The sequence below is a fragment of the Anser brachyrhynchus genome (assembly GCF_964034855.1).
Source record: "Anser brachyrhynchus genome assembly, chromosome: 2".
Lineage (NCBI taxonomy): Eukaryota > Metazoa > Chordata > Aves > Anseriformes > Anatidae > Anser > Anser brachyrhynchus.
The window spans coordinates 82850980-82878949 of record NC_137695.1 but is presented as its reverse complement, the minus strand read 5'-3'; the positions used below and the strand labels follow the sequence as shown (position 1 = coordinate 82878949).

General features: G+C 46.7%; 1 protein-coding gene and 1 long non-coding RNA gene across 2 annotated transcripts; both read left to right on the top strand.

Annotated features, from left to right (window-relative positions):
* The first annotated feature begins 15 nt into the window (after positions 1–15).
* On the top strand, positions 16–27580 carry PXDC1 (PX domain containing 1). The gene is made up of 5 exons (XM_080582764.1): positions 16–513; positions 11529–11620; positions 11865–11982; positions 20074–20185; positions 25911–27580. Exons 1-5 carry the CDS (start codon positions 258–260, stop codon positions 26026–26028), a joined length of 696 nt encoding a protein of 231 aa, XP_080438890.1. The 5' UTR covers positions 16–257; the 3' UTR covers positions 26029–27580.
* Positions 11989–16770, top strand: LOC308190949. The gene is made up of 2 exons (XR_013947583.1): positions 11989–12643; positions 16675–16770. It is a non-coding gene; the product is annotated as an uncharacterized lncRNA (long non-coding RNA).
* Positions 27581–27970: the final 390 nt, after the last annotated feature.

Below are 27970 nucleotides of genomic sequence, written 5' to 3'. Positions count from 1 at the left end.
GGGGGTCGGGGGGACTTGGGGGGGCCGCAGCCCCGCTCCCTCCCCTGCCTGGAGCCTCCCCCCCTGGCGGCGGCGGGGAAGAAGGGGCCGGGCCGCCCTGCTCCTCCGCCCCGGGGGTGCGGCGGGTGGCACCCCCCGTCCTCCTCCTCCTCCTCCCCGTCCTCCTCCTCCTCCTCCTCCTCCTCCTCTTCCTCCTCCTCCCCTTAAGTGGGGCGCGGCGGGCGGGGCGCCGCGCTTCGCCGTCCGCCGGCGGCGGGATGGCCTCGGCCGTGTTCGAGGGCACCTCGCTGGTGAACATGTACGTGCGGGGCTGCTGGGTGAACGGCATCCGGCGGCTCGTCATCAGCCGGCGGGGCGACGAGGAGGAGTTTTACGAGATCCGCACCGAGTGGTCGGACCGCAACGTCCTCTACCTGCACCGCAGCTACTCCGACCTGGGGCGCCTCTTCAAGCGCCTCCTCGACTCCTTCCCCGAGGACCGGCCCGAGCTGTCCCGCTCCCCGCTGCTACAAGGTTTGGGAGGGGATGCAGAGGGGGTCCCGTCCCCCCAGCCCTCAGCCGCTGCCTGCCCCGGGATGGTGGCGGCGGGGGGCTCCCCCCGAGGGGGGCGAGGGGACGGGACGGGGCGGGGGAGCGGCACTCTGCGGTCGGCAGCTCCCCCCGGGCTGTGCTTGTCGTCTCGGTTGGGTTGTTTTTAGGGGTGGTTTTGTGGCTGTAAATGTGCAGCACCCCCCCGCCCCCCCACTCCCCGGGGAGGTGGGCGCCGGGTCTCTGCTGGCACCCCGGAGCTTCCCCGGGGGTGTTGGGGGGAGAGGGGCTAAGGGGGGAACCCCCCCCCCCCGGGCCTGTTAGCAAGGGGACAGGAAAAAGGAAAAAAAGGAAAAAAAAGAAAAAAAAAAGAAAAAAAGGGAAAGAAAAAGAAAACAAAGGAAAAAGGGAAAAAAAAGGGAAAAAATAGAAAAAAAGGAAAAAAAGAGGCCGTCAGCGGCGCTTGGCAGTGGACTCTCGCGTCTCTGGGAGCGAGCGCAATTCCTGCCATAACTTTGTGCAGAGCAGGGCAGTCTCAGCAGCAGCAGCCCGAGCCATTTTCCTTCTCCCTTCCCGTTTCGGCAGCAGGAGAAGCGGCCCCGGGGGGGCTCCCCCCGCTCAGCCCCGGCCGCACCGGCTTGTCAGCCTGGGGGGGTGCCCTCCGTTTGCTTTGCGGCCGGGGGCTGCCTGCTTTTATCCCCGGGCCTCAGCGGGCTGGGAGCGGCAAGGCAGCCCCAGAGGGCTCCCCCCGGCCGGGTCGTGTCCCCCCCCCCCCCCCCCCCCCGCTGCCGGTGGCATCCCGGGGCCGTGGTGTCGCCTCCCGGCCGGGCACCGCCGCCACTCGCGGGGGCCGGGTGCCCTCTGCAGGCGGCGGGCGCTGGGGATGGGGGCCGGGCCCCGGAGCCCCTGGCCCCGATGGGGAGCTGGGGGCAGGCAGGATCGGTCCCTGGGGGTCCCGGACGCCGGCCCCTCGCTGAATTCGTCCCTCAGCGCCTCCTGCAACAGCCTGGAAGCGCAGCGAGGCTTTTGTAAAGCGCCGAGCAGGGTTCGCGCATCCCCGAGGTATCGTCGGGGCAGGTGCAGCCAGGGGGGGTTACAGTCAGTGCTTGCACTGGTTGTGCTCGACAGGGCCAGGTAACACACACTGTTGGTCCATGAACGGCTGGGAGAGAGTGAGCATCCTCAGATCCTGCCTGAGACCCAGAGCCAGCAACCTCTGCTTGCCCTTATCTTGGGAACAGACATACCAGCCCTTATCAGATCTGGAATGAGCAAAAGCATCAGGCCAGGATTTGAAAAATTGAAGGCAAATGTAAGCAGATCGTGATCTATTCGGCTTGGTGAGGAGGTGGAGGTTAACTCTGCAGCAGAGATGGAATCAAAATCCAGAATAGTTTGTAAGCAATCACGGCGCGCCTCACACTTTCAGTAATACTCTTTAAAATTAAGCTGCTCCTGTGCTGAAGAAAATTACTTTGCCAAGTGTGTTTCTCTGCATAGAGAACACTTCATCACGCCGGCATTTTAAACTGAGTGGCCACAGCCTTGTGTAACTTCATGAAGCTGAAACATAAAAATCTCATTTGACTGAGTGACACTGATGCAAAGATTTGGCTCTAAGTACAGGTTGCGTGGAGCGTGTCCGGTCTTGAGAAAACTTCTGGGGTAAGCACGGTTTCTAAATGTCCTGTTTAAAAGCTGAGGTCCTGCTGCACACAGTAAAGCTCAAAGTATTTAACCCAGCAAAAACACCTGACAAAGATACAGCCTTGTGTGTGTTAGCGTTCAGTCATATAGAACTGTGTGTGTTTTTATATGCATACAGATGTATATGCATATGTATGTGTGTTTGTTTGTGTGTTTATCTTAGGCTTTCTGAAAGAAGCTGAATATTAGCTGTGCCTTTTATCTGGAGGAAGTGGTTAAATGTTGCAAACCAAATTTGCATTGCATTGAAAGAATCCAGTCCTCCTACAGATTTGCTTAAGGACCATTAAAAGAACTAGAATTATCCTGCAGCTCGGTCATGCTGTGGTATGTTACAGTTTAGGGATGTGTTTGAGGAGTGCAAGGTTGAGCTATTTGATGTTACTGACTTCTTTTAGGAAGAATTTATATATATATATATTTAATGTGAGCAATTTTAGGAAGAGTTGGTTGTCACCGTTATTGCTGGTTTCAGCAAACGGCTAACACTGAGCAGCAGTGTGCTCCTTTTCTTGCTCAGCCAGAGCAAACAGAGCAAACTGCCTCCTCCTTCCATTTCTCCTCCCCTGCCCCCTTGCCCTGCCCTCCACAATCTCTCCCTCCCCGTACTTCCCAGACCCGCAGGGCGCTTTGCGGTTCCAGAGGAGGGGGTGGGAGGCCCTGCTTTCCGCGTTCGCTGTGCGTCTCACCCTTGCTTTGGCATGAGAAAAGAGGAGGTCCCCGTGGGGGAGCATGGCATACACATAGTCTGGTCTTGTCTTTGATAACTAATAACAGCACATGGCACAGCGCGCTCCATGTGTGCATCTGGAGCGTGTTATGATGCTGAGGGCCAAGGACGTTCAACAGCACGAGGCATCTTACTAGTGAGCTAGTAAACAAGGTTAGATGTGTGCATACCTGCAGGGTGACTAAATGTGATTCACTGTGATGTTACCAGTAACTTGCTAGTATCTTATTTGTGTCTGAACCGTGCCCATCCCTTGCTGTAGGCAAATGCACAAAGAGGATCACAGACAAACACAGGCTAGTTCACTCTTGATGTTACTAATCTGTCTGTTCCTTTCTGTATGCAGAATAAACAACTTTAGTATTTAAATCTCTTTATGAGAAAGACAGCCCCTGGACTTAGGAGCTGACTTTCTATTGGTGATTTAGAAGTAGTTGCAACAGACCCAATAGGTGCTGGAAGTGAAATAAAACTCTGGAAAAACACTTCTTTATTTTTCCCTTCTGTTTTCTCTACCTATTACTTCTAAGGTTTCTTGGTTAAGAGTTATCCTGGAACCTGATCCAACGTCTAGGCAGTCATCCACCTGCCTTGGACTTCAGTGTGGGCAGGACCAGACCCTTGGGTGCCAAACCAGGGCGAGCTCATTAGCAACCTTTCAAAGCTTGGGTTTGGTTTGCCCTTGGAGTGGCAGGGTGTTTTCTGGCAGGCCTGCTCTGCTGGGACTGTGCTGCCCCATACCACTGCTCTGTTGCTTTCGTGATCAGGACAGAAGCTCAGATGCTCTTCCAACGTGGCTGTTCGTCCCGTGCCTGGTGCTGCTCTGATACTCCGTGCTGTCAAGTCAGAAATGCTCTTCAGTCTTACACATTTTTTTTTTTCTTCCTAGATGGACTTCCTTTCCAAAGTGCTCATTCCCTCCCCTTTCTTCTTTCCATCCCTCCTCTGACTCATTCTGCTCTGCTGTGGCCTTTTTTCCCTTGCTCTCCTTTTTGTTATTGTATCTGCTTCTCCGCTTGCTTTCCTCAAGCTGCACTCCCTTTGCTTCTTCACCTTCACCAGACTGCTGCCAACGGTGTTTACCTGGAAAAGCTCTCCAGAACTTCTCGGTTATCTTCTGCTGTGCTGGCACTCAACCTTTGTCCAACCGTACAAGCTGTCCAGCAGCCGTGGAGGCTTCCCATGGAAACTTTGCGCCTGTAGCTCGCCTTGTAGCACAGAGGAGTTCACTCGTCATCCGTAGCAGCCCGCGGGCAGTCCTTCCCGGGTGACTAACGCTGAGCTCTAGCTCTGAGGCTCGTGCCTGCCCTGCGACTCGGTTGCCTCATGTGGGAAGCAGATGATCAGCTGTTTTCTGTGTCGGAGTGGCCGTGCACCAGGAAGCACATGGGGAGCTCCTCCAGGGCTGCGGTTCGAAGGACTTATCCCAGGGACTTTGTCTGCCCAGGCTTTTCGCTGTAAATGTTGTGTTTGTAACGTACAATTTTCTATATGCTGCGTTGTGCAGTTGTTGTTTACGAGACCGTCTGGGAGGGTGATTTATGCAAAGAGGGAGCTCTACACAAACAGCACAGTGGTTTCCACAGACGGCAGCTGTTTCGGTGCTGTGACAATACAGATAAATACACTGCATCTATTGTGCTCTTTTCATTGTTGACATTGTCAACAGTTCATTAGTGGAGCTTGCTCAGAGCTTCTGTCTGGCAGACAAAGGATGCAGCTCTCGGTTATCAGGCTCTAGCAGTGCTCTATGACTGAAATTAAGTTTGGGGCTTCTGCGTTTGTTTTTTTTTATTAGCCGAATTTCATGGTTCATCGGTAATGATGGAGATAAATGAAGCTTGCTGTGTTGTAACACAGCTAGGCACAAGTTCCCTTTTTGTGGTGGACTGAGGCAACCGGGCAATGTGTCTGGGAGGATTTTGGTGGAAAGGAATGGAAATGAGGTTGTTTGCTCATCACAGTTCTCACCTGATAAGGAGCTGGCACTAAAAATGGTTGTAGGAGCTTGCATTTTTCATCAGGCTTTGACTGCTCTGTTCGCTTTCATCTTGTGCTCCTTTGACATCTTGTTTCTTGTGGCTCGTCAAGCATCGAGGCAGGGAGCTCTGCGGGGAAGGTCTGTGCTGAGCTCTGTCACTGGGAGGTGCCGTTTCCCCATATCTAATAACACGTGTGGAAAATCCGTCAGCTGGAGGTCTGGACTTCTCAGCTTTTAGCTCGCCTCCTGTGCTTTGCAGGGCTGTTTGGGTGTGCCAGGGTCCTCAAGTGATCTTGAGGATTGATTTCAGTCAGACAGTTGTTTGAATAGTACTTCGTGCCATCCTTATTTTCACACCTGCTATGTATGAATTACCAAAGAAGTGCTCAGCGTTAGAGCTAAAAGCACACAGTGCAGGCAGGGTTTTGAAAGCTCTTTCTTTCAGTGTCTAGCAGATTTATATCAATGTCTTCAATATGCTCATTGCTACCTAGTAAGACTTATAAAAGCATGGAGTGGCTTACTTGCATTTTGTGAAACCATCTCTCTCAAAAACACCGTCCCTATTTTGTTCCTCAGCAATCCAGGTTAAAAAGAGCAGCAAATATGCAACAAACTGCAAACATACAGTCCCCTGCACCCCTCTTTTGAACTCCGTCATGTCCTTTTCCCTGCTCCCTGAGCAATGCCACCAAGATGTATCATGTCAGTGATATTCCATGAATAGAAAACCTTTTGTAAAGGCTTTAGAGACTGCAGTGATTCTTGTCATATGAGATGGATGGATTTCCTAATGAGGGGAAGGGGCAAGTGTGACCGCCTCAAGAGCGGGGTGCAGAAGAATTAGGGAAGAGGCATCAAAGAGGAGCTGCCAGTGCTGCTGGACTAAGACTAGAGCCACAGCTAGCTCTGGGATCCTGTCCATCGTGATGAGAACCAGATGCCCCAGAGGACATCATAAATAACCAGCAGAGAACAGAAAAGTGGCTATCCTGGTCTCTGGTAATTGGAGAGCTGATATCCCTGATTGTCCCTAATTATCTGCCCTTCTCTGGGTCTTATCAAGTCTTTGGACTGAAGGGATTCCTGTGGTGTTATTTCTGCAGAATTATTGAAAAGTTGTGTGAAACGAGCTTTTTCCTATCTTCCTAGCGGAGTAGCAGTCATCTGTGCAAGACAGCTTATGCATCTTCCCTAAAGATCTGGGATCCCTAATTGCCGCTCATTGACTTGTGCAAAGAGATAAGGGTGGGCTCAGGATCAGCACCTATAGGCCATAAATCTTTATTGAAGTGTGGATTTAGCAAAACACAGTAAGACTTCTGCCTCTATTTATCTTCTACTCCTTTTTTCACTTTGATATCTGTTCCGCAGTTTTTCCTGCAGGGGACTGAGAGGGGATTGGGTGAGAAGGGCTCAGTGCAAGGTTTTAATCTTCATTTAGATACTGAAATACATAGCATTTGTAGTATCATCATTCCATCTTGCACACATCTTCACACAGTGCACCTTGGCCTCTGTTCTTGCTTGGTCTCCTCTACCTGTTGAACTAATTTTGAGAAAGTAGGAGATCTCTTGGACATTCTTTGCTCCTTTCCTGACCAAAAGCCTCAGGTGGAGTCCTTCAGCCAGGAGGGACAGGGTTTGCCCACAGTTTGAGATCACGTACCTAGCAACTTGTACACAGCAACACGTCTCCAGACAAACAGATGACTTTGTGTCATCGTTGAGGGATGGCGTATGAGACAGATTTCATTTAGGCATGAACTCAGTCTTCCTTGGAAGGCACTAGAGGACTGTTGAGACAAAGCAGTCATCATGGGCATCAGCTGTCAGGACCACATCGTGATTTCATTACAAGCTATGCAGTGTGTTAGATATGGTTGTCAAAATATCATTAGTTGCAGGTTTGGTGGCTCATATGGCAGTAATAGGACAGACTTGTGTGTTGACATCTTCAGCTGGCTCCCAGTTTGCTCTCCTCCTCAGCTGAACTCGTTTCCTGCTCATTTTCAGCTCCGGGCCTCTCTCCCACGCCGTGACCCAGTGTGCCAGGGACACAGCTGCATGCTTGATCTCTGAGTCTCCTGCAGCTGCTCTGGCACCAGGGTCCCTGAGCAGGAAGGATGCTGCAGGCTCGAGCTGCTGTTTGTGCTGTGTTTTCCCAGAGGTGTGTTGTTACGTGTGCGTGGTCTCAAACTGAGCAAATTCTGTTCACCCTGTCTTCAGGACTATGCTTGGGGTTCTTGATCAGGAAAGGGGCAGGGGAGATGTCGAAGTGATTATCTCCTCCTTTAAAATCAGCTTGCTAGTTACAGGGGTTGTGTGCACAGCAGAACACTGCTAAAACCAAATATCCCAGGTACAGGCAAGTGCCACCCTTGGTCACACAGTGTGCCTGTATTGTCCCTCCTGTGACCCAGCGTGTGGGCTTCCTTGTGTGCAGGGTGAAAAAAAATCTTAGAGGTTTGTGGTATTTGGCAGCAAAAGGCTTTGTGGTTTAAAGAAAATAAAAAGGAGCCAGCAGGGCTCCAATTTACCTGAAGCCCTATAAACATAGGTGTTTATAGTATTTAAATCACTTGAAATGATAGTTAATTGTCCAAGCACAGTATGGGTAACAAGACAGAGAGCAAAGTTTTCCTGGGAGGAGTTTGCGCATGTTTTCAATTAGCAGTCAGACAGCAGCCAGGGCAGAGGGAAAGGCATGAGAACAGTGTTTCACCATGACCTCACTAAGAGATTTCCTAGCTTTCAGCTCAGCTCTGTTGCATGACTGAACAAGTGGAAGAAAACACAACTGGTTCCAGGCTACTGGTAGCTTTATTAATGTTTTCTCTTTATTTCAGGGCAAGCTGCCTGAAGAAAGGTTCTTGGGGTCAGAAAGCCCCTGATGGAAAGATAGGCACGTCTTTCAGCTCCATGGGCAGAGAGACAAAGGCATCAGGACGTGCTGTAGCTGCCGTATGGATGCTGCTTACGTGGCCAGTGTGTGTGCAGTGAGTGCAGTGCACTCCAGATGCATCCAGCTTGTGGTGCGTTCGTGTCAGGATTAACAAGTGCTGGAGGTGCTGGACTGTCTATGAAGGCCAGCACGTGCGTCGTGTCTGTTTGTTCAGACGTTTCCAGCGTCTGGAGATCCTAGACCAGTCTCTGGCCTTTTTTTTTGTCTTTGCCTTGTCAAAGCTTCAGAATGGAAAAAAGAAGGCAGTCAGGGGAGAAAGCCTCCCTCAAAGGGCACCTGCTATGCATAAGCAAGCTGTTAGTGAGGGGTAGAGACGGAAATCTTGGGTGCAATTCTGTGACCTTTCTTTACACGAATCCCAATTCCTGCTCAAGCTGGCTGTGTGGTGCCTGGAGGAGAAGGTAGCTTACAGCAGGTATCCTGGCCTGCAGGCTCTTACTTCTCCTGCGCAGGCCGGGATTTCCTGAGGTGAAGTCTTTGACAGGGCTGCTTCAAGGCATTCCCCTAATTGTGCTGGCAAAGCAGAGGCAGCGGTGTGTTGCAGCAGCACGGGAGAGGAAATGAGTTGCAGGGGAGGGTGAAAGCACCTTGAACCAGCGCTGCTGCTGGAGACTTCACCTTGGGAAACCACGGTGTTGTTACCCAGGCACATGTATGTTGTGGCTGATGACAGCAAGCATTCAGTGAGCGCTGGAAGGGAGCAAAAGGAGGGATTGAGGCCTCCGTCCCTGCTGGCTGCATGGGCAGGCAGTGTCTTGCTCAGGGTAGTGCAGATGTTGGGCCGTAAGCAATCCCTCAGGGTGTGGGATCGCAGCCCATGACGAACTGAAAGCCACGAGGGCATCTGTTAACTCTTAAAAACAGAGCCTTTTAGAATTATGATAAATGAGGGCCTTGTAAAACTTGGTAGCTGTTGCAGAAGAAATTACAGGGCTCGATATATATATAGCAAGTCAAGTGGTTTCTGTGCGCTTGGTCTGCAGACGTATGGAAAGGAAAGTTGTAGCCCTGCCAAGCTTGCTTGCCTGCGACTGATCGTGTAAGGTCAGCAGCTTTACACAACAGAGCTGTGCATCCGTAGTCATTAAGCACACACACAGGCATCTGTCCAGGCAGATGTATCACTTGCTCTCCTTCCTACGCTGTCTGCCTTTTGGTTTTGATATTAGTAAAAGTGGCAGTAAGAAACAGCTCTTATTGTGTCAGATGTTAAAAGTCGGCCGTGCCAGTTTCCGTGGGTTTGCATGCCTGGTGTGTCTCCAACAGCTCGAGCAAGGAGTACACAGGGGCTGGAAATCCCTGGTGAGGGCAAGAAGCTGTAAAAGCTCCTACTGGGTGAGCTGTGAGAGTGCCACAGGCTGCCGGTCTTGTCCGACTTCCCTCGCTGAAGCTTAAAAAGGCTGTGCGGAGCTGCAGATGCTTCGCCTGATTACTAATGAGAGAAAATCTCACTGCTTGGCTGGTTTCCCTCTGAGTAGGAATGTGCAGTGTTGTTGGTGAGGTGGACTTTTTCATTTTTTTTCTCTCTCTCTTTTTATTTTGGCTGCTCTTGATTTGATGAGTATCTTCATTTGTTTCAAAGCATCCCTCTTTCTGGCAAAATACTAATTTCACCAACAAGTGCTTATTTGAGGAAGGCTTTGAGGACAAGGGTAGATTTGAGAGCACATCCCCGGTGGGTCGGTGGCGAGGGGGCCTGTGTCCCTCGGTTCTCTCTGACGTGGGCTGTGGCAGGGCGACAGCATGGTTCAAACACCACACGCGGGCTCCTGAGCTGTGGGGCAGTTGGCAGCCCTTTTTAGGGAGGATGATTTCTTTATTTTTGCAAGGTTTGAGCTTCCATCAGATGTGGAATGGGAACATACTTGTGAAGGGGCGACACAGATCCACCCAGGCCCGCTCACACCCAGCAGTTAGGAAGATGAAGGGTGCTGGTCTGCAATTCAGCTCTGAGGCGTCAAGCACAGCCCTGCTAATACGCAGTCTGCGGACCCATGCAGATGAGTTAATTTGTGTTTACAGCCTTTCAGAGAGTTCCCATGCAAAGCTGCTCAACCGTGGTATACACCAGCCAAAGCAGGATGTGCTGCTGCCATGCTTACTTGCCTGTGGGTGCGCGCCGCTCTGCAGTCAGGAGAGGGAGAGAGCTGTCCCGGAGGAAGAAGTGGCAGTGACGCTGACAGAAATGGCAAAATGAGGGACTATTGAGCAATAGAAAGGGTTTCAAGTAAACCTGGCTGCTCCGGAGACAATCTCTGTTTTATTTAGCGCTCTAATCTGAGGAGAGCTGACAGTTTCCAAGTCACACTTTTTTTGTCTGGAAAGTTTGTATGTGGTCACGTCACACCAGTAATGCAACAGGGACTGATGCAGATGGAAACATTTTGTGAATGTTGGCCCCAGATTGTTGTGTATTTGACAGCTCTTTCTGGTCTTTTAATACAGAGGTAGAGATACATGTAGAAGACTGCACTTAGAAAGCTTAGTGCTTACAATGTTAATATATTGAGGTAGTTTCTTACAGCTTGCCTTTTGGATGTTTTTCTCTCTTTATTTAGATGGTTTTGATTTATTGGGTCTTCTTTTGCTCCTTTTTTTTTAATATTTTACTTTTTGTTTAAACCAGTGAATCTTGTTGAATTTAGTAGTCTCTTAGGTATTTCATTTCACATATGTATCTTGTTCTTTGGAAAAACTGTGCACATTTAGAAGCAAAATGGTAATTAGGTTAGAACAAGTGAGTTACAAAGACCAGAAATAAACAGGCTGTTAGAGGGATGTAAGGTATTGGGGTTGGCTTCTTCTCATTTCTCCTGTATGTGCATATGACCTGTGTTAGATTTCCCTGAGCTTGCCAGGAAAGACAGAAGGTACATATGCCCTGCAGATTATAAATATGGAATTTCTACAGTATTACACTTGAAGATCCCTGTATTGAGCAATTCAAAATTAGAAGCATTGTAATGCATCATTCAGGACACTAGAATGCAAAAATTCCACTTTAATCCCTCCTGCAGCTCTGTGATAATTCAATGATTTAAGGAGAAGAAAAAAAAAAGGCAAACAGTTGTTTTGCACTTGGAGAACATGGCACTGAGAAATCTTCACTGGGTTGTTCATTGGCGTTTGCATTCAGAGAAATACAGGAGTGCTCTCGAAGGCTTTTGTGTAGCTTATGTTTAGTCTTTTCCTCTGATCTGTGGGTTGCATTTTTTGGCTTCTTTGGGTTTTCTTTCAATTTTTATTGACAGAAAAAGGATGAATCATGGTTCTGGGAAGAAGAAAACAGGCATTTTGGTTATCATTGCTGGGAATGCTGTGTAGTGAAACTGTGGGTGAAGGAGTAGGCGGTTCTACTTCTGCTTGTCTTGCAGCTCCTAAATGTGATCATAAACAGCTGAACTTGTGTCAGGCCTGCGACTGTGCTAGTAACTACACCCACCTTAGTTTGGGTACACATTTTATGATCAGTGTGGGTTAAAAGGCTTATTTCTGGAAGGCATAATATTTGAGGTCTTTCCACATCTTCTTGAGCAGCTGCTTTTGGGTGCTGAAGTGTGTGTACACATGAAAACGTGCTTTTGCCTATGCTCACAATCTGTGTATTTTGTTTCTAGGGCTCATCACAATAAAAGAAGCCCATGACATAGAAGCCAGACTTAATGAAGTGGAAAAGCTTCTGAAGACTATTATAAACATGCCATGGAAGGTGAGTAAGTCAAGTTCCACACTTAGCCTGGCTTGACTCCTCCTTGATGGTGACACACACTCTCACGCAGATTAGAAAGCAATGGTTTTTGCCAAACTGTAAAAGAAGCAACAATTTGAGCACCTTGCAGAAGTGCTGAGTGCCAGAACCATGTGATGACATCTCCAGGCAGTGGGATGGAAAGGGAAAAGAGGAACAAAGCAAACTACTGGTAAAATAATGGACGTCTCTCTCTCTTTTTTAGTATTCAAGGTCTGAAGTAGTCCTCACATTCTTCGAGAGGTCTCCTTTGGACCAAGTTCTAAAGAATGACAATGTCCATAAAATTCAGCCAAGCTTTCAAAGTCCAGTCAAAATATCAGGTAAGAGTTGTTTGCTTCCTACAGTCAAGACAAGAATTAAAGAATGAAAATGACTGCATTTGCTGTTCCCTTTGTTCTTTCTCCATCAGCAATTCAAAAGACAGTTCTCCATAATCTGCTTTATAGCATAGAACATATAATTAACCTTGACATACTAGGCAATAAAATGACAGGTGAAACTGAAGGCTGAATTCAGAGAAACAACATGAGGAAAAGGCAATCCTCACTATTGTCGCATATAATAGTGCTGTTAACACTTAGGAAGGAGATTCTGAGCTCTTTATGTAGTTCTGTGAAAATGTAAGCTCACTGCCAAGAGGCTAGCAAAAAAGACAGTGAGAATATTTGGAATTGTTAGGGAAGAATGAAGGAGAACCACCACATCTTGAATACAGTGTGCTCAATTCTGGTCTCTGTCTCGGACAGGACATAATTAAATTTGAAAACATACAAATAAAAGACAGGGGCTCAAATAATTGAACAGCTTCTCTAAGAACAAGGTTAAATAAAGAAATATGTTTCAACTTTGAGAAAACATGACAGCAGGAATGTAATGGAAGCCTACAAAGCTGTGAATGGAAGGAGGTTGATTACCCTGTACTTGTCACCAAACAAGAATTGTAGGTTGGCAGATAACAGGCTTTAGACAAACAAAAGAAAGGTTATAATATTATTCACAGATTCACAGATTTCTCTAGGTTGGAAGAGACCTCAAGATCATCGAGTCCAACCTCCGACCTAACACTAAGTACTCCACTAAACCATATCCCTAAGCTCTACATCTAAACGTCTTTTAAAGACCTCCAGGGATGGTGACTCCACCACCTCCCTGGGCAGCCCGTTCCAATGCTTAATAACCCTTTCGGTAAAGAAGTACTTCCTAACATCCAACCTAAAACTCCCCTGTCGCAACTTTAGCCCATTCCCCCTCGTCCTGTCACTAGGCACGTGGGAGAATAGACCAACCCCCACCTCTCTACAGCCTCCTTTCAGGTAACTGTAGAGAGCGATGAGGTCGCCCCTGAGCCTCCTCTTCTCCAGGCTGAACAAGCCCAGCTCCCTCAGCCGCTCCTCGTAAGACTTGTTCTCCAGACCCCTCACCAGCTTGGTCGCCCTTCTCTGGACTCGCTCGAGCACGTCCATGTCCTTCTTGTAGCGAGGGGCCCAAAACTGAACACAGTACTCGAGGTGCGGCCTCACCAGAGCCGAGTACAGGGGCACAATCACTTCCCTCGACCTGCTGGCCACACTGCTTCTTATACAGGCCAGGATGCCGTTGGCCTTCTTGGCCACCTGAGCACACTGCTGGCTCATATTCAGCCGACTATCCACCAATACTCCCAGGTCCTTCTCGGCCAGGCAGCTTTCCAGCCACTCATCTCCCAGCCTGTAGCTCTGCTTGGGGTTGTTGCAGCCCAGGTGCAGGACCCGGCACTTGGCCTTGTTGAACTTCATGCAGTTGACCTCAGCCCATCGCTCCAGCCTATCCAGATCCTCCTGCAGAGCCTTCCTGCCCTCGAGCAGATCGACACACGCACTTAGCTTGGTGTCATCTGCAAACTTACTGAGGGTGCACTGGACGCCCTCATCCAGATCATCAATAAAGATATTAAAGAGGACCGGCCCCAGTACCGAGCCCTGGGGGACTCCACTAGTGACCGGCCTCCAACCAGATTTGACTCCATTCACCACAACTCTCTGGGCCCGGCCATCCAGCCAGTTTCTAACCCAGCGAAGCGTACGCCAGTCCAAGCCCCGAGCAGCCAGTTTCTTGAGGAGAATGTTGTGGGGAACGGTGTCAAAAGCCTTACTGAGGTCAAGGTAGACCACGTCCACAGCCTTTCCCTCATCCACCAAGCGCGTCACTTGGTCATAGAAGGAGATCAGGTTCGTCAAGCAGGACCTGCCTTTCATAAACCCATGCTGACTGGGCCTGATCGCCTGCTTGCCCTGCAAGTGCCGCGTGATGACCCTCAAGATAATCTGCTCCATGAGCTTCCCCGGCACTGAGGTCAAACTGACAGGCCTATAGTTCCCCGGGTCTGCCCTCCGGCCTTTCTTATAGATAGGCGTCACATTGGCTAGCCGCCAGTCAACTGGGACCTCCCCCGATAGCCAGGACTGCCGATAAATGATGGAAAGCGGCTCAGCCAGCTCCTCCGCCAGTTCTCTCAGTACCCTTGGGTGGATCCCATCCGGCCCCATCGACTTGCGCACATCCAAGCTCCGTAGCAGGTCGCCAACCATTTCCTCATGGATAGCGAAGGCCACATCCAGCTCCCCATCCCCTTCCACCAGCTCAGGGCACTGGGTGTCCGGAGAACAACCGGTATTGCCGCTAAAGACTGAGGCAAAGGCGGCATTAAGCACCTCAGCCTTTTCCTCATCCTTAGTAACTAGGTTTCCCCTCACATCCAGTAAAGGATGGAGATTCTCCCTAGTCCTCCATTTCGCGTTGATGTATTTGTAAAAGGATTTTTTGTTGTCTTTAACGGCAGTAGCCAGATTGAGCTCCAGATGAGCTTTGGCCTTTCTAATTTTCTCCCTGCACAGCCTCGCTACATCCTTGTAGTCCTCCTCAGTGGCCCGCCCTTTTTTCCAAAGATTATAAACCCTCTTTTTTCTGCTAAGCTCCAGCCGCAACTCTCTGTTGAGCCAGGCCGGTCTTCTTCCACGCCGGCTCATCTTTGGGCACGTGGGGACGGACCGCTCCTGTGCCATCACGATTTCCTTCTTGAGGAACGCCCAGCCTTCCTGGACTCCTCTGCCCTTCAGAACCGCCTCCCAAGGGACTCGGCCAACCAGCGTCCTGAGCAGCTCAAAGTCAGCCCTCCGGAAGTCCAAGACAGCAGTTTTACTGGTCCCCTTCCTGGCCTCGCCAAGAATAGAGAACTCTACCATTTCGTGGTCACTCTGCCCCAGACAGCTTCCGACCACCACATCTCCCACCAGTCCTTCTCTGTTTGTGAAGAGAAGGTCTAGCGGGGCACCACCCCTGGTAGGTTCACTGACCAGCTGCGTCAGGAAGCTATCTCCCACGCTCTCCAGAAACCTCCTAGACTGCTTTCTCTGTGCCGTGTTGTGTTTCCAGGATATGTCCGGGAAGTTGAAGTCCCCCACGAGGACAAGCGCCGACGATTTTGCAACTTCTGTCAGTTGCCTATAAAACTCCTCATCCGTCTCCTCATCCTGGTTCGGCGGTCTATAACAGACCCCCACCAGGATGCTAGCCTTGCCGGCCTTCCCGCGGATCCTAACCCACAGGAATTCAACCTTATCATTCCCAGCCTGGAGTTCCACAACATCAAAAGATTCTCTAATGTAGAGAGCCACGCCACCACCCCTTCTGTGCTGCCTGTCCCTCCTGAAGAGCCGATAGCCAGGCATTGCAGCACTCCAGTCGTGGGAGCGGTCCCACCACGTCTCCGTGATGGCAACCAAGTCGTAGCCTGCCTGCTGCACAGTGGCTTCCAGCTCCTCCTGTTTGTTACCCATGCTGCGTGCATTAGTGTAGATGCACTTCAGCTGGGCCATCGCCTTCTTCCCCGGCCTAGCCATTGTTTCCCCCGGCACAGCTCCGACAAGCCTTGTTTGAGCCCCGTCCCCCTTCTTACCTAGTTTAAAGCTCTCTCTATGAGCCCCGCCAGCTCCTGGCCTAGGATCCGTTTTCCCCTTGGAGATAGAGACCCATCTGGGGCCATCAGGCCGGGTGCCGAGTAAAGCTCCCCATGGTGAAAAAACCCAAAATTTCTATGCTGGCACCAGCCTCTGAGCCACCTATTAACCACATGAGCTTTCCATGTCCTCTCCGTGCCTCTCCCTTCCCCCGTAGGGATGGATGAAAACACCACCTGCACTCCCGCTCCCTCCACCAATCGTCCCAGCCCCCTATAGTCCTGTTTGATGGCCCTGAGGCTTCTCTTTTCAACATCATCGCTGCCAGCCTGGACTATCAAAAGCGGGTAATAGTCAGAGGGGCGAACCAGGTTTGGAAGCTTCCTGGTGATGTCTCTGACCCTGGCCCCAGGGAGGCAGCAGACTTCCCTATGTGTGGGGTCAGGCCGACAAATAGGGCCCTCCGTTCCCCTGAGGAGGGAGTCGCCCACAACAATCACCCTTCTTTCTTTCTTGGTGGAGGCAGTCCTGAGGCGTGGAGTCAACTTCCTCACCTCAGGCATCCTCCCGGGTAGGCTTCCTACCTCATCCTCACCCACCAGTCTCTCCAGCTCCAGGGCCTCAAACCTATTTTTCAAGGGCACCTGGGAAGGCGGCGCCGGAAGGGGAGGGCATCTCCTGCGAGGTCGAGCAGGGACCTGCCTCCATTCCTCCTCAACTCGCAGGTCCCCTCCCTCTGCCCGATGGCAACAGGGCAGGGGGTCCACCCCCCTTTGGGGCGTCTCACCCTGGTCCCTCTCCCTCCAGTCCTGCAGGGAGTCGCTCCACCAGTCTATCTCCCGCTCGCACTCCCTGATATCCCTCAGCCTCTGCACCTCCTCCTTGAGCTCTGCCACCATGCGGACCAGGTCGTCCACCTGCTCGCACCTCACGCAAGCAGTCTCTCTGCCTCCCGCCGATGGCAGCAAGAGGCTCAGACACTCCCCGCATCCGGAGACCTGAACTGCCGCATGTTTGGACGGGCAGTCGGTCTGGGTGTGCACTGACTTCCTAGAGAAAGCACCGTGCCTGGTGGAGACCATTGCATTATGTTGCTTTCATCTGGAACACGGTTAAAGAATGCAAGTAATTGTCATAGGTTATCATGGAACTGAAAGCATAAATGACTTCAAATGACTTCAAAAAAGAATTAAACAAGCAAATGGAGCAAAAGTGCTTTGAGACCTGTCACAGTTGGAGACAGCAAGGTTCTAAACCCAGAGTGTAGACTGAAGACCAGTATCACTTGTATACTTGTCCATCCTTTCAGTCCGTCCCCCTGAAATCTGCTACTGATTGTTGTTAAAAGGTCCGTGGATGTTCGTCGTGCATGGTTTTGTATTACTATACTGAAAAGTTTCCTTTGAGCCTAGCAGGAACTGCAGACTTCTCTGAAGGTTGCAGTCTGTGACCTATCCCACCAGGTGGCAGTTTTAGTGTCACCAGAAGAGTTTCTTTTGGTGTGTGAAATAAGAGTGAAATGCTGTATAGTCCTCCAAGGTACATAAGATGTTTAGTACTAAATACATCAGTTTTTGTAGGTTCTAACTGTATGTTAGTTAATGACTAGCCAGTGCCTCAGCATGCTAAGGATGTAAACAGTGTGTTTAAAGGACTGATCTCATAAACTGGGTAGGTTTTTTTGTTTTTGTTTTTGTTTTTTTGTTTTTTTTTTTTTGTAACTGATCCTGAGCTCTGGTTCTAAACAAACTAGTCATGGGTTAAATATTCTTTTAATTAAATGGTAAATTGCTTGTGAGCCTACCAACAGCTATTTAGAAAAGTACCACGTAACAGAGAGCCTTGGTGAAAAGCGTGGTCTTGCCAGCCCATCTGGGCTGGTGCCTTCTTGTAGGGCCCCCAGGGCCAGGCTGCAGTGCAGGACAGGACAGAGCTTGTTAAGAAGAGCCCCTGGGGTCGTACAGCCAAGGGGGTGATGTGAGTTTGGCTACCTGGGCATGAGAGAGGGGAGCCAAAAAGTATGTCTCATGCTCCGTCTGAGAGTAGGGAGGTTCGGATGATGTCTTGAGTTGATATGGAAAGCACAGGTGAAATTCCTCATGTGCGTGTTTCCTAACGTCAGTCATCCTCCAAAGGCTGGACATGGTTGATGTGCTTTGCTTCTGAACACCTGGGTGTGTTCTCAGTGTTGGCTATTGAGAGCATATTCACTATTTTTGTCTGGAATATGTTGCTGCTCCATGAGAACAGTGGCTGCAAAGTGGGTCCTAGCACCTGCCCATTATGAAATGAAGGATCCCTGAACTATATGCTATAAAAATGTGCCACTGAGAGCAGCCACACTTTTAAACCTTGTACCTTTTGCAAACAGGTAAACATAAGAACAGATGTACTTGGAACTGCATTGGTCAAAAACTGCACTGTTGCTGTGGCTTGATGGTTTTATTTTATTTTATTGTTTGTTTTGTTTTGTTTGTTTTGGTTTTGGTTTTTGATTTATTTTTTTCTTGTTTGGAAAGGTTTCCTTTAATTTTTGTGAGGGTGTGTACCCCCTTGGGGCACACATACTGTGCATGTCTGAGAATGCCACGCTTGGGTACAACAGAAAAGGTGGTGGAGATGAATCTAAATTCACAGGGAGGGGGTGTCTGGATGAGGGACAGGCTAGCAGTACAGGGAGGCCTTCTGCCAGCCTGCGTGTAGAGGAGTCGTGGAAACCATGTTAGCTGAACAATAACATGTTTTGTTTTAATCCTAAATTAATTTTCGTAGTCGAGTCATACCTAATTAATTGGAGGAAGATTGGAGAAAGACCTATACAGCTATGCAAAAGCATCATGTGGTAATTTGTTTTATTGTTTAAATGGCTGCTGCAAATAAATTTTTAAAACATAGGCGGAAATCTGATAATAAATTGCTATTTGCCTCGTGAACGTTGCGCACTGGGAATGGCTTCAGTGTCTGGAAGTGCTGTCAGTAGATGGCAGTAAATGTTAACATCCAAAGCAGTTTGCATTGCAATGAAATGCTGTAACTTTTAGGTCATGTCAAGGACACTAGGAAAAAACTGTGCGGTATTCATGTTGGCCGTAGTGCAGCATTCTGCGCGGCTGCAGACTCAGAAAAACAGGCAAACACATTTTGTGCTCTCTGAACAAACAAGCTGTCCCCTCACGTGGTCTGGTTCAGAGTGGTAGGTGATGGGGAAGAGAGAAAGCCCCCGTCCTATGATGAAAGCTCAGTTTGAATTTGTGATGTAAATTTTATTCTGCACTATGATGTTGGTTCGAGATGAGTCATGACTGAAGGGTGATTCTGCTGCTTTTCAGTGTTTTTACCACCCCAAACATATTCTGCTGAAGTGGGTTGCAATAAAATACAGACTGAAAGTCAAAGATTACTTTCTCAAAATATGGAATTGAGTTCTGGCTTTACCTTTATGTAGTAATATGCAAATGTACACTTAAAAATTACCTCCCTTCTCTCTCTCTCTGCTTTCCTCTCCTGCTCATTACTTGAACTGTGTAGTTGAAGTTAGTCTTTTTGAGGCAAGATCTTAGGCATTATTCCCTGTACATAGCTTTTCTCCTAACCATATTTTCTGCCACAGAAGAATTTCATTTTGCCTGTGCTGATAACACAGAAGAGTTCTCTTACTTTGAAGCAAATGATCAGTCATCCCGCTTAAGCCAGTGCTGATTTAAATAGAGAAGCATGTTCCTTTTGTGTTGGCCCTAGCTTCATCTAAGATTGCATGACCAGAAGAAAAATCCTTGTGATTTTTCTAGTTTACCTTTCCGTGTAATACGGATGTGGATTAACTTCTCATTGACATCAAATAGTACTCTTTAGTTACAAGCTCTATCCTTGGTGGTAAGTCAGTGGAATTAGTTGTAAATTTTAGCTGTTCTGGACTGAAGCTTCTTACACAGTAAGAAACAAGTAAGGAGAGTTGCGGGCAGTATAGCAGATGATATTGTTTTACACGACTTAAAGATGCTGGTTAAATTAATTTGGAGGGTAACTTTTAATTTCCTGTTTATCTCCTGTTTTGGGCTTTTTATTTTTTTATTTTTTTTCTTTTATGCTTAACTGGTTTAAGTCTTGGAAATCTGTCCGGGGAAAAATATCATTATGAGAAGTGGTAGATGGTGTCTAAATAGATGGGCTGCCATTCTCCTAAAAAATGATGCAGATTTTGCCACTGGCATTAGTGGGACTGAAACTGTGTCTTGCTTCAAATGCTCTGTATCAGGAGTTGATTACATGAATAAAACTACTTAAGTGCTGGCAGTTTGTAGGTGTAAGAAGCTGTGAAGCAAACTCTTTGTTTCTGCTTTCCTATGCAGATTTTCAGTGTCACATGCATATCCCATTTCATAATCATGTCAACTACGTATGATATGCAGTTGTTTTCCAGCTTCCTTTTTTTTTTTTTTTGGACTCTTATCTTGTTTTTCTTTCTTCCCCTGACAGAAATCATGCGATCAAATGGATTTTGTTTAGCAAACACTGAAACAATAGTCATCGACCACAGTATACCCAATGGAAAAGAGAAGCACCTGGACGTAGACTCAGCAGAACACTTGTAAGTGTGGTTTGTCCATGAGTCATGCTGTCAAGGTTCAGATAAACTCTCAGTTTTTGGTTGTTTCTTTCCCCCCTACCCCCTTGCCAGCAAAATATTTCCTGTACAGGAGCAAGACTAGTGCAGTTGTCATTCCGACTGGTTAAAGATTACTGGGCATGGTTGCTAAGGCTTCACAGCTCTTTACATTAAAATGTATAAAATGGCTGTCTGAGAATTATTGACCCCAGGGAGCTCAATCATCTGTGTATGAAAAAAGCTGTGACTGTCACAGAGACCCTGACAGGTGAGAACAGAGGAGCTTTTTCTTTCTTGCGTGACTGTGAAGGAGCTGACTTGAGCCCAGATTTGGAAGCTGAAGAATCCTTACTGATGAAATATCCCAAATATTTGGGAAGCAAAACACCATCCTCAGAGGAAGGGGAACACATCCCTGAAAAAAGGAAGCTGAGCAGCTGCTCAGGTGCTGCCACATGCTCTGAGTTGGTGAAATGTGTATTTCATTAAGAAGGGGGGAAGTTAGATTAGCCTTATTTGTAAATTTTGCTTGTTAATATATGTAGGTATTTTGGGGTCAGAGACCAGTAACCAGGAAGGTTTTCATGTACATGTAAAGTCAGCGACTCTACTGACAGATGGGCACTGACAGCAATCGGCTCCTAGAAATTTCTGTCATGGAAAGTGATTGATATTTCAATGAGCTGCAGGTAATGAAGCTTTTAAATATTTTTAATGAGAAACATTGACCTACATTTTCATTAGAGCAGTCAAAATGATGGAAACACAGTGCTAAAAGCCTTATAGAGGCTTTATCTTTGAATACAAGGCTCTGTCTTGCCACATTTAAAATGTGATCATTGCCAGTCTGCAGAAGAGTTTAGAGCTTGACGAGATTTTGTCAGGGGCTGAAATGTCTCTCTGGCTCCACTGTAATTTTTTTTTAAGCCATTCTATTAACTTTTAAAAGAACCAGGGTTTTATCACTTACTGTTTTGAACCTAGACCTTGCTAACAGCATTTAAGCTCATAAGCTTATATTAATGAGGTTGAAATGATATACTGGAGATAATTCTATGTGGCCAGCATCTGGAAATTAATGTTGACAGTTCACAGTGGATCTTGTTTTAGTGCTGAGAGTGATAAATAATTAGAGCAGATGACTGAAAGGCAGCAAAAGGCTTTCCATTTTTACTATTTCAAAATGTTTTTATTAAAAAAAAAATAAGTCTTGATCTTAAAAATGTGCTCTGGACCAAGCAAAACTTACTAGTTTGGGTTTGGAAACTGCTGTCATCTACTTGTTATCCCATTGTTTGTCCTATACAGAAAGTCAGAAGACACTAAAGCCAGTATATAATACTAAATACTAAAATACAATAAAAACTGGATGATCGGTTTGTTTTTCCATAAACTGTGATAGAAGAAACAAATCCAGGATAACAGCCTAGCTTTGTGGATTTGTATCTTAACTTCTTGAAGGAAGTTAAATCAGAAATGAAGACGTTAATAAATTTTAAATGTCTGTTGTGCATGGTACCTTAAATTTGCTCTTCCTGTAGCTGTATATTGAAGCTGGGAAGTAGTAGTTAGGAAGTAATGGCACTTGTGTAGAACAGCTCTTTTGTAAAAATTGATTATTATTTTTTAAAGAAAAGGTTTTCTGTGTTGTTGCTTTAAGTGTAGGTTAGTAGCCCAGAAAGGAAGTTTTAAAATCTTTTGGAATCCTATTCAGTTCCCTTTTTGTCTCTGTAAAATTGGATTTATGGGACTCATGTTTTCTATACTGAAATTAGAGTTAATTCCTTGTGGACTTGTATATCCTCAAATGGGAACATTTTTCTTTCAGCAACATTAAACTCCATGTGGGTTTTGGCTGCTGATGTGCATGAATCAGACATTTTGCGAAGCAAACTTGTATTTTTTGGATAGAAGCACTTGGATCTTCATCAGGTAGCATTCGTTTGCTGAGGCCCTGCTGCACTGGTCAGCTGTTGGACTGCCTCAGTGCTACCTACCAAGCAGCCCATCAGCTGAAAAGGCTGAAACTTCTTGCGGAAGAAACTAATGTGTTTGCAAGTTGGAGTTGCTTACTCTGTTGTTCTGAAGTACTTCCTTTCTGCTTCCATCATTTTCTCTTTTTTTTAGTTGCCAGTATACCATACTATTCCAAAATGTGGTGAACCCAGTGCGTTTGGTGTCCATGTGCCATAAACAGTCCTCTTATGTAAACTTCTTCCAGTACACTGCAGACCTCATAGAAAGGGTGGTAAATAAGCACGTTCAAACTCTGATTTTGTTACAGAGAGATAACTGTTCCCTGTGAGGACTGTTTGCACTTCTGTCTTTACAGCCAGCAGCAGGCAGCAAAGGCTTTGGAGCTGGACATGCTGCCTTTCTGGCAAACTCATTCCAGTAATAGATGTGTATTTTCAGGAGAGTGCTGCTGTCATCATAAGCATTTTGTTGTCCATGGGAGAGGCTTTCATGGGTGGCATTGCAAAAGTAGGTGGAGCTGGTCAAGTTAGTTGCAGAATATTTCCAGGAAAGCAAAATCCTACTCTTGTCAGGAAAAGAAAATGCTGCCCCTGTGTTTCTTAGTCTTAGATGGAAGGAGTTCTGTTCAGGTACTGCTTGCATGTAAGGTGGTGAGAGGAGTTGGACTGTTGTCTCACACCTTATTTACACTGGGGTTACTCCTGTGAGTTAATGAGAAGTATTAGCTTCTACATACCTCATTTCCCACTTTTTCCTGGTGAATGTGAGCAGTAGCACTAATGCATTAGCTGGAGTTAAACCAACGAAGGAGGCTGTCTTACAGCACAGGGCATAGGCCCTTGTGAAGGACAGTGTGTCTGTCTATCAAGGTACTCAGAGGAACAAACAGCAAGACCAGGACAGCAGTTTGGCCATTAGGAGACCGCATTGCATGACAGTTTGCAGAGTTAGTATTTTGTAAACTTTATACTGGGAAAAAACCTGTTGGTTGGATGTCTTCACGTTGTAATAATCTAGTTTTCTATAACTGATAAAAGAAGGAAAGAAGAATACAAATAGCTTTCTTGCCTCCTCTTCTGGCTTTGTCATTCATTCTGTCTGCCTCACTGGTGTTTTATAACCTGTTGTTTCTGGATCGCTGCTGGTCTGTAAGATAACACAACGTCACCTGTGAAATAATTGTAGGAAACTATGTCAAATTTCTTCTGCACACATTCACACACATGCAGGCAAGCAAACAGCCTGGTGGGAGTAGAGGAATGAACATATAAACATTTGGTGTCATTTTTTTTTGCTTGTAAATAGAGAGCATGGTGACAACACTGCAGGAGAAAATGTGCGATTTTCTGTTCAAAAAGTTGTGGTCCTCATCATTAAGAGTTGAGAATAAGCAGGCAGGAGTGTGGAAAAGACAGAGCTGTCCGTGTCCATACATTTCAGGATGTATGGACACTGCTATCCAATAACCCATGATGCTTCCAAAGAAAGTGAGTTTTGGGGAGAGATGGAAGTAGGAGATGTTTCTGTTTCTTTATCCTACCACTCCTCTTTGGATCTTCTGAAATACCTGAGTCTTAGGACTTTCTAGTTTGAAGCTAGAAGGGTATCTACAATTGTCTTACTTAACTGCAGGAATTTAAGTAGTTGATGTGAAGGTGAGATGCAGTTTTAAACCAAATTATTTTAAAGCTTTCTCTGTTTACCTGTTATTCAGAGAGCTGAAGTATGCCAGCCTAAAAAAAAAAAAAAGTTAGAAAATATGTCCCCTAAGGGGACACATCCTATAGTCAGAGCTAGGTTAAAAATTATTTTTCCATCTTGTGCAATTTTCATTTTCTGTTTTCTCACTCTGTATTGAATGAATGCATGTTCTTTCAAAACAGTAAAGAGAGAGTGTACAAAAAAGAAATTTGACAGTTCTTCAGGTCCTTTGCCTGAACTAAGATGAGATTTAATCCTTGCTCTGAAGTGACTTGCCCTTAACTGCTAGGCTATCTGAGAAGAAGTAAAATGTTTTCTTAGTGCAGAAATCGCAGCCTTCTTGGAACTGGAATATGTGTCGCTGAGGAAAGTGTAGGTTTTAACAAGTTGATGCCTTCTGGATGACAGGAGGAATGAGGTGGTGAGTGAGGTTTGCAGAAATTCGAGTTGTAACACAGGAGGTAGGAAGTGAGAAGGAAAATACCAAAGCAAGTGAAACCAAATTTGGGAATCTCTATATTCAGATATCCTCTGCTTATCAAAATCTAAATCTCATGCCATGGGGAGGACAGCAAGGCTCTGTGGGAAAGACGCTCTAGTCATTGTTTCCTATTTGTCTTAAACATTTGGCCTCATACAAAAGCCAAATGGAGAGAAGGGACTCATACTCTCTCAACTTCATCGGCACAAGTGTGGATACAAAGGCAGTTTCTGTTCCACTTTTGTGTGGGAACAGAGGCATTTCGTGTTGCTGCCAAATGCTCTGAGAATAAAATGGAAGAATGTGGACCTCAGTTTCATGACTCGCTTTACCAGCATTCACTTGCTGCTTCCTTCCTTCATCACAAGTAGCTTTGAAAATCAGAGAGGACAAGATGATTTGCGTGCGCACCATGGTTCTCACTGTCCTGTGGTTGATTCATAAACATGTGGCTGTGTTGAGGAGGAGGTGGATGGGATAAGTACTGAGTACTTTCTGTGGAGCTTTTCCCATATCACAGTGAAAGCTCTTCTAGACTCAAAAACATCTAATTTCAAAGGTACTCAGAACAGCCTGATAAGAAAGGCTACATCCCATGAAATCATTCAGTCACTAGTAGGAGAGGAACCCTAGGAAATTAAAATCAATTAATAATGGTTTTGATCCAGGCCACCTTCAACTCAACAAGGTAACCAGATGTCATGAGATGAGTTCAGGTATTATCATGACAAGTGCTGTGAAGAGTCAATGTCATACGGGAGAGGAGTCCTATAAGTCCCTTCCACTGAAGACTGCTGTCTAAAGAGATGTGGAACTTGCTTTCCTGGTGTGCTGGGTAGCTGTGTTTTGGCACAGTTTTAGAAGGAATAGCCATCCTGTTTTACTGAAAGCAAACTCCTTTGCCCATTCATTTCCACAGGTTACAAAGAAGCAGCTTCTATTTGTAATTAAGGACATGGAGAGCAATGGTTTCCATTTCTATCTCAACCCTCTTTAGTAAGTGCTGGATCTGGGTTTATGTAAGTGTCAGAAGATGCCATTTCTGGTCTCTCCACATTAGCAGAACCATACATAGGCTGATGTCACAGAAACTGTAACTTTATGATTCATGGTTGATCTGCATGGACCTTGTCTGACAACTTCTAGAGTAAGTTTGAATTTCAAGCTGCCGAGAGAGAGAGAGCCTGATGATTTCATTCAGAAAAGGGTTGGGACTCTAGATCTCTGCCTTGCAAACTGAGCTTCACAAAGCTGAAGCTGCAAACCAGCATTAGAAAGACTGTCACAGTAACACTACTCAGGTGTAAAGGAAGTCCGTGCATTATATTTACTCAGAAATTTAACCTGAGATGCCAGCAGAGGCATTCTTGCCTGCAGCCCTTATTCCAAATGACCTCCTCACAAATGTCTTTTCTCAAAATTTCTAGGGATCAGTCTTCAGATATTCTGGCCTTCTTTTCCCCCTGTACTTTTCTTCAGATTCCTTTGACTTTTTAAAATAATTATTAATGATTTAATGCCTCTTGTTTTGTTTTGATTTCTCCTTAGGTTCGAGAGTGTGAGTGACTTTACCTCAGAGCTAGAAGACAGCGATGATCCAACAGCTTATGTCACCAACTTGACATACTACCACCTAGTCCCATTTGAGACTGATATTCTGGACTGAGGCTGTTCAACGTTGCAGTCAGCCAGCATCCAGCCGACCTCTTCGTCCGCAGGTGAATTCTCTGCTCTCTCCAGCATTGCAGCTCTGTGAATATGGCTGTGCAGACAAGACCAACAGCAGAGAAGTTGCAGCAAGTACACCGCAAAGCTGGCTTCGGAGTCCGGCCTTCCTATGTGTCTTGCAGAGATATCTTGTACGGAGGTAACTGCTTCGCTGCTGAAAACAAACTCGTTTTCCATGAAAGCAAGGCAGCAGAGGCTTCCTGGGGCTTGAGGAAATCTCTGCAACGTCTGTGGCAACTGCGACTGTGATACAGCCATTAAAATTTGTGCTGTGGTGTGCTGTCACCCATGCTCCTTGGCTTGCAGTGCAAGTTGAGGCTTCCTCTTTCAGGATTCCACCAGAAACTTCCCCAGATGTCTCGACCACACTTTTTATGCTATGTAAGCGAGAAGGCAAGCAAACCAGCTGAATTTTGTCAGTTCCCTCTGCGGTTGCTAAATGGAGGCTTTGCAGGTCACTTTTTGCCCAGCTACCGGATGACTGGTGCCTTACATGAGATGTCAGAAATACCATTGAGTGCCTCCAGGCTACAGGACACATGAGCTGACTGCTTTACTTCTTTTAATCGTGGGTTTTTATAAAATCCCAGAAGAGATGACTACTCTTTCCCTCTTTCCAGGAGTAAAGCAGACAGCAGCTGGCATTGCAATGGACTGCACACAATGTTTGGGTACCTGGATGATGTCAGAGATCTGGAAAGCTGATGGGAAAGCTGAGCTGCCCTGCTAAGAATGGTCAAGGCTATGACAGGCACTTGGATATGCCTTTTGTCACGTGGACCAGAAAATGTGAATGGTGCTTACAGTTGTTTACATCAGAGAGATAATTTCCTATGCATATTTCTCCCTAGAGGATGGGGAGGAAGCCAATGAGATTTATAACATGTTTGGACTGAAGAAAAATGATAAGCTACAGTGTGTCTACAGTGGTAGGAAATACACCCTCTCCTGGGCCAGTGAGGCTCAAGGAGTCTGTCTAGCTTTATGGGATATGCCTGGGGGCCTGGTGCAGGCCTTGTCACGTAATGCTGTTGGTTTCAGTGGCATTAAGACAGTGGGAGCAAGAGTGGGATTGGACCCTACAGCATCTTGGCTACTGAGTAGTGCAAGGTTAAAACCTCTTTGGGGTGTCTCTCTTGCGGAGTGCTGTGAACTCCCAGCTCTCATTGTCAGCGCTCAACACTCACCAGCGTGACCTGTCATTGGGCTTTGTGATCTGATTGCAAACGTGAATTTGAAAGGATTGAAATGGGGAGGAGTGTGTTTTGGATGTGTTTCCTTGTAATGGGGCTTGTGTGGTCCTGAAGAAGTTGGTACAATTCCTTCTGCAGACTTTTCATTTCTATCTGTAGAATAACAGTCAAACAGCATTTGCTAATGTAAATAATAAATTATTGAGAACCCTAATTCTTTTACACAGTATGTTTTCAAAATATATTTTAATGAAATAAAATATAACTCGCCTTCAGTAAAATTTCTGCAGCTTTAAATGGTGGCTACTTTTTTTTTTTCCTCCCCTTCTTGTTCTCTGAGGACTCTCTTGCAGTCATGCCAAATTTTCATTCTTTCTCTAGTAGTTTTGGAAAAATGCTGAGTTTTGGGAACTCTTTCTATGCTGCTCCATGTATTGTCCATAATGCTGAAATGGCACATACTCATGTGCAACCTCTTAGCGTAACTGTTGATCTTGTGTATAGGTGAACGTTGTTCAATACCACTAAGTTTAGTGGAGGAATTCTGCATCATTACAACTACAAGGTAAATCAAGTCTGGCACTTACACTTTTTAAAGATAAAGCAGATTCTCGTACATAACACTTCTAGAATAGAAAGGTATATGTCCTCACTCATGCAAAGGCTTTCTGAGCAGCCTCTTGAATT

Excerpts from the sequence above, each read along its gene's own strand:
- PXDC1 (XM_080582764.1), top strand. The coding sequence starts at position 258 with ATGGCCTCGGCCGTGTTCGAGGGCACCTCGCTGGTGAACATGTACGTG. Across the intron at positions 11,983-20,073 it reads AAGTCCAGTCAAAATATCAG|AAATCATGCGATCAAATGGA; the intron begins GTAAGAGTTGTT and ends TTCCCCTGACAG. Across the intron at positions 20,186-25,910 it reads GTAGACTCAGCAGAACACTT|GTTCGAGAGTGTGAGTGACT; the intron begins GTAAGTGTGGTT and ends ATTTCTCCTTAG.